The sequence below is a fragment of the Alosa sapidissima genome, chromosome 19, assembly GCF_018492685.1.
Source record: "Alosa sapidissima isolate fAloSap1 chromosome 19, fAloSap1.pri, whole genome shotgun sequence".
In the NCBI taxonomy this organism is placed as follows: Eukaryota; Metazoa; Chordata; class Actinopteri; order Clupeiformes; family Clupeidae; genus Alosa; species Alosa sapidissima.
The window spans coordinates 989,592-995,730 of NC_055975.1; the positions used below are offsets into that span (position 1 = coordinate 989,592).

Sequence of the window (6,139 nt, forward strand, 5' to 3'; positions counted from 1 at the left end):
AGAGTTCCGGAGCGAATGTTGCCTGCCCTCCAGGAGGAGCTGCAGGTGATGCAAAGACTTGGTGTGATTGAGCAGTCAGAGAGCGCCTGGAGGAGCCCGGTCGTCCTTGTTCCAAAGAAGGACGGCAGCATGCGTTTCTGCATTGACTTTCGCCAGGTAAATGCTCAGTCACACTTTGATGCCTATCCTATGCCCAGGCTGGAAGACCTCATTGAGCGCCTGGGTAAGGCACACTTTATTTCCACCTTGGACCTGTGTAAGGGCTACTGGCAGGTGCCAATGGCTAAGGAGGCCAGGCCCTGCACAGCCTTCAGATCACCCCAGGGCTTATTTCAGTTCAAGGTTATGCTGTTTGTCCTGCAGGGGGCGCCATCCACGTTCCAGCGGTTGATGGACCGGGTGCTTGACTGGACTGGTGCATTCGCGGGCGCATACTTGGACGATGTGGTCGTATTCAGTGCTACATGGGACGAGCACTTGAAGCATCTCGCTGAGGTGCTACGGCGCATCCATCAGGCAGGGCTGACTGCCCAGCACAAGAAATGTGCTTTGGTGCAGCAGGAGGTACGGTACTTGGGACATATCCTAGGGCGTGGGGTAATCAGACCCCAGAAGGACAAAATTGAGGCTGTTCGCGACTGCCCGCGGCCCCAGACCAAGAAGGATATCCGGTCCTTTTTGGGGCTTGCTGGGTGGTACCGGCGGTTTGTGCCTAACTTTGCAAGCAGAGCTGCGGCTCTCACTGAGAAGGGAAAACCAGAAGGGGCACAACACCGGCAACTGCGACGCAATTCATTCATGCGCGATCGTTATTTACACATCTTTCTGTTACTCACCCAACATCTGCAAACATCATAGCGAACGACGTGGTACCCGTCGATTCTGCTCCATAACCCATTGCATTCCGTTAGTCCATAAACATTTGTGCACACAAACATTAACAATACACTGATAGCTCTTCCTTTCACTTCCTGGTCCTGCATTACTTTGTTTTCCCCAAGGAACACGATCCCCAGGGCAATGGCTATTTTATTCCCTGTTTGGGACAGGGGAAAGTGATGTTTTGAGTGGGGGAAACTATTGTCACAATATAAAGTGATTATCTGTACAGTAGTGTAATTATTATTTAATTATACATGCATTAGAATGTTATTATTGTATATGGAAATTATGTTAAATTATGCTCCATGTATGATTGTGATATGTATAATGTATGATGTAGCATTGTATAGAGGAAATTACCCTGGCATATTGGTATCTACCAATTAGAGGTGATCGACGGCTTTATTTAAAAGCGAGGGATTTTTGCCCTCAGGGTGGGAGTCTGGAGAGTATCAGCTTGCTGAGAGGTTGGATACAGAGTATTGGTGAATTTGCTAATCGTGCTTGAATTGAGAAACCGGTTGGTTGATTTTTTGGAAAAGTATTTTTTGTTGGCATTGTGCCGGAACATGTTTTTTATAGCACTGTAAATAAATCTGCACTTTTCACCACAATCCACGTTTGCTGTTTGCGGTGTCTTCACCCCATCACCGCCCAACCTCAGCGTATGAGGTTGGAGAAAAACATTAAGTATTTAAATATTGCAAGTTATATCGTTATCGCAGTACTCAATAGTGTTATCGCATATTTTCCTAATATCGTGCAGTCCTAATTTCAAGAATGCAATGCAAAATCTGGTGTTGAACCTAGGTTTGGTAGCTACAGCCAGAAAGATTTTGGAGAAAATCTATCACAACAGCTGGCATTTCCGTCAAAATTTCAGCCTCGCCTTCAGCTGCTCCAACTACTACTCTGTCGTCTTTTAATCAAGTAAATATTCCTGTACAGCAGGAGCCAAAGAAAAATTGTTGGCTTTGTTATAAAAATAATACATAATAACACTAAAGTAGCTTGTATGGCCTGGAGTTTAGCGGTAGGTTTTCTTTGTTAAAATTGCTGTCAGATTTGGCATTCTACAGAAGGGGATGCGTTTCGTTATGAGTCATAGGTCTTCTGTGTTTAACCTTCAGGTTCCCCACCCCACCTTTCCCTATTCTCCTCTGTGTGTGTGTGTGTGTGTGTGTGAGTTTGTGTGTATATGTGTGTATGTGTTTATTCTCAACAGGCTTGTTCTATGTAATCCACTTTCAAATGTTTAGAACACATTGATTTTTGAGTGATGTTGAAGTTGATGTTGATTGTATTCCTAGCTTTTCATAAATAATACATTTTATAGATGTATATAATTTCCATATTACACTAATTTATATAAGGAAGTTGTATCTGTTGAATCAAATGTATTTTATGTCTCTATTCAGAAATGATCTTCAATAAATATACAGTATACTTACTTCCTGTATTACTGGTAAGGTACATATATACATGTTTTTATATACAAGTACTCTTTTGATCCGGTCCTCTCTGAGGGAAATTTGTTAATATATCATTATTATTGACTGTAGCATTTGCTTATATACAAATAAATGGTTTATTCTTATGGACCAAATAAATCTAAACCATTGTGTCTGACTTCATTATTAGTTTTTATGCATACTTTTATGTTTTTAGTGAGAATGTGAATTCTGCCAACATTCTAAATCCCATTTCCTGCATTTTTTTACACTGATCACTAAATTTCATAACTTTTGAAAGGTTAATGATATTCCAATTATATTTTTCACTATCTCGTAGAGAAATATGATGAAAATTCATTTTTATGTGAATGAAATTAAATTTTAACGAATTTCGGTATACATTTGGAAAGGATTTTCAAAGACTGTTCATTACTATATCAACATTATCATATGTATACATAATTTGATAGAACTGATCCTTCTGATTACAATGGTATGTATATCCCATATACCCGTATGTATTATACTCAAGAAATAAGGTTTTTTGTGCAAGGAGGTCATCCAGCACCAAAAATGGAATGTTCGGCACGGGCACGAAAGGGTTAAAGTCCATTCTGTGACTTACTGGAAGCCAGTGCAAGGATTTAAGAATTGGAGTAATGTGGTCAGTTCTTTTAGTTTTTGTTAGAATCCTAGCCGCTGCATTTTGTATCACCTGAAGCTGTTTAATAGTCTTTTTTGGAAGGCCTGTGAACAGTCCATTTCAGTAATCAACCCTGCTGGAGAAAAATGCATGAATGAGTTTTTCTAAGTCATGTTTTGACATCAGCGTTTGGCATTATTTTTGAAGTGGTAAAAAGCGGATTTAGTTATCGCTTTCATGTAGCTGTTGAAATTTAGATCACTGTCAATTAATACACCAAGATTTTTAAAGCAACACCAAAGAAGTTTTCCTCTCCGGTCCCCCTACAGGTTGGAAGCGGAATTGTCCATTGCCGCTGTCGTAAATAATTTAGTCTACTATCGCAGTCACACGCACGTTATTTGTTTACCATCCAGAACCTGCTTAGGAAATAACGATGTCCAGTGACAAGGTATGTTGCATGATTTCATGAAAGTATGAAACGAAATGAAACAAAATAATGACATTGATTGCTGTTTTATTTGTGTGTGAAACTGATGTAAATTTGAAACGGTCTAGCCGTTAGGCTACGTTTACACAAGGATATGAAAAAAAAAAAAAACGTTTTAGTGGCTGCATTGCTACAGTATTATTGGAATAGTTGGCAAAATCTGCCCAGTTATCTTCTATGTTACTACTTCTTGCTTTTTGAGCGACTAAAGTTCTAAATTACGATTCATGCCTGCAAGTATTTCACTTTCATACAGTTACCATAATACGTTTGTAATTTATTTCAGGATTCCTCTAGCTCATCTGATTTTACACCCTCAACCAGCGCAGGGGCAAGGCCAAAAAGCAGAGGGGGGAAGGGAAGCAGAAAAGGGAGAAGGGAGGACATTGACCCTGACAGTCAGAGAAGACTCCAGAATCTGCAGGAGAGGAGAAACACAGAAATCCAGACCCAGATCCAGTTACTGGGAGCGCAAGAAAAAGACCATATCCTCCAAAAGGTCATGTTGAGGCTCCCAGGACTGATGTTTGATGTGCTGGCCTTGCATGAAGACAGAGAGAGGCCAAGAGTACCTGATGGGGGTGGACTACACTGGTGTACCTGTACCAACTGCCGGGAAATGGACTCTGACCTGGAGAGGCTCTGCTGCCGCCAGGCCCCACAGAACTGCATTAGTAGGATGGCCTACATGCAGTACTACATCCTGGATGAGGGTGTTCTGAGGCTAGCCCGGGCTGCTTGGAATGACATTTTTGCAGTTGATGATGCACAGGAGCCCGGGGTTGAACAAAGACAATACAGACACACAGCCTACCGGCAATTTGTGCTATGGCAGCATGGTCGCCTTGGAGTTGGGAACAGAGTGGTAATTCCTAGCTGTTGTGTCTGGAGGATCAGGAGACTTCACACTTACATCTTTTGACCTTGTCTGTTGCGCGCGGGAAGGCGATGATTATGACTGTTGTAGTCGATCGCCGCCAGCAGGGTCCGTGTGCGGTACACTGCTGGACTGTAGGCAAACCGCTTTCCAGCGTACATCAGGATGTGATTCTGGAAATTCTCCAGATCCGCTGTAGTCCTGTAGGATGTGAGAAACAAACCAACTTGCTCTTTACCAGTTTCAGTAAGTGAAAGGATCACAGTCTATGGGAACCCTGTTTCAATTAGATAGCTTCTCTGTGCCAAGCTGACAGGCCAGCCAAGCAACCAGTACAGACATCAAGATTGGCATGTGTAAGACACTGCTTTACATACACAGTATAATTCCAAGAATTTATTTATTGTAATAGTCTTGGACAAAAATATTTTTGAAATGAAATCCAAGAACTTACCTGAAGGTAATGAACTTCCCCACATCCTTCAACCACCGCTTGTCCAATACAATGGCTGTGAGAGCCTGGTGAGCTGCTGAACCTGTAACAATTCATATTGTGAATAGGCTGATGGTACATGCATATTCAGACACATTACATGACAATCACAATACAATTACCTTGTTTTATCCAAGGTTTCTCCTGGGTTCTGTCTCCTAGAGGTTCATGCTCACAGCATCCCGTTGACCATGTGTGCTGGTTGCGGACATGATGCAGGAGTGCATGCCACTTCAGCTATATATAAAAAAAAATTCACACACACACCACACACACCACACACACCACACACACACGTCATCTCTCCCACCTTTTTCACACCCCAAAACATTGGTTGTGTTTACAATTTTGCAATTCACATAAACCTACCTTGAACTGTTCCTCAGAAGAGGCTTGCTTGGCACAATACCAGAAGTGGTTTACGATGTCCTTTATCCAAGGCAGGAGGTCTGACTGGTCCCTCACTGTACCAGCCTGAAAAAAAGATGTACATGTTACACAGCCACAGCATGAACAGCTTCAACTATCCAATGAGGGTGTGAAAAAATGGCATACCCGTCGGATCTTCTTCCCCAAATTCTTGGCTGCATGCCAAATATCGAGGGAATGCTTCAGACCCTGTGCCTTGTATTTGCCACGTTCAGGATCTAAGAAATAGTAGTCATTACAATCAGACATACCAACATGAACAACAGGAATCTAAAGACCACATTTGTCAAAAACACACATTGTCCTTACTGAGCAATGCTGAGATTTGAGGATGTGCGTCAGTGACCACCTCGGTAACATGGATCTCTGGAAGAAGTGCATCCATTGTCCTAATGAAGCACTCCTTCTCCATGATCACCGAATTTCTGTTCGTCTCCCGCTTGTCGACAGAGACAATATGCACAATGTCACGAGAGTCTTGCTCTATAGTCGTGTACGTGCAATATTGTGCACAGCCTGTAGAATGAGAAGTTTATCGGTGTGTGAACTATATGCACCATAACCAACTATGTCACATGAGCATGTGCCTGCCTGCCTGCCCCCCCCCCCCCCCCAACCCACACACAATACCTGGAGAATCCATTCTGCCATCACCTAAGGAGTAAACAAAACAAAAAAATGAATGTTACAAAGGTTAGTGTTATTGACTTTCACAGCATGTCGCTGTAATCAAAGATGAAGTAAGGAGTCTCACCTAGGACAACAACTTCATCCTTCTCCTTCAAACGGGTTAGAACATCAGGTCTTATCTTTTTCCAGAACTGTTCAACTGGTTCAATGCAATAGGCATCTTGAATCTTGAAAAAGGTAG

General features: G+C 42.3%; 1 protein-coding gene across 1 annotated transcript; it reads right to left on the reverse strand.

Annotated features, from left to right (window-relative positions):
* Nucleotides 1–3,651: 3,651 nt before the first annotated feature.
* On the reverse strand, nt 3,652–5,705 carry LOC121693399. The gene is made up of 6 exons (XM_042072794.1): nt 5,578–5,705; nt 5,395–5,486; nt 5,209–5,313; nt 4,962–5,076; nt 4,801–4,882; nt 3,652–4,547 (listed from the first exon to the last, which is right to left on the reverse strand). Exons 1-6 carry the CDS (start codon nt 5,678–5,680, stop codon nt 4,379–4,381), a joined length of 666 nt encoding a protein of 221 aa, XP_041928728.1. The 5' UTR covers nt 5,681–5,705; the 3' UTR covers nt 3,652–4,378.
* Between the last annotated feature and the right edge of the window lie 434 nt (nt 5,706–6,139).

Excerpts from the sequence above, each read along its gene's own strand:
- LOC121693399 (XM_042072794.1), bottom strand. The coding sequence starts at position 5,680 with ATGGAGAAGGAGTGCTTCATTAGGACAATGGATGCACTTCTTCCAGAG. Across the intron at positions 5,314-5,394 it reads TGGGGAAGAAGATCCGACGG|GCTGGTACAGTGAGGGACCA; the intron begins GTATGCCATTTT and ends TCTTTTTTTCAG. Across the intron at positions 5,077-5,208 it reads CTTCTGAGGAACAGTTCAAG|CTGAAGTGGCATGCACTCCT; the intron begins GTAGGTTTATGT and ends TTTTATATATAG.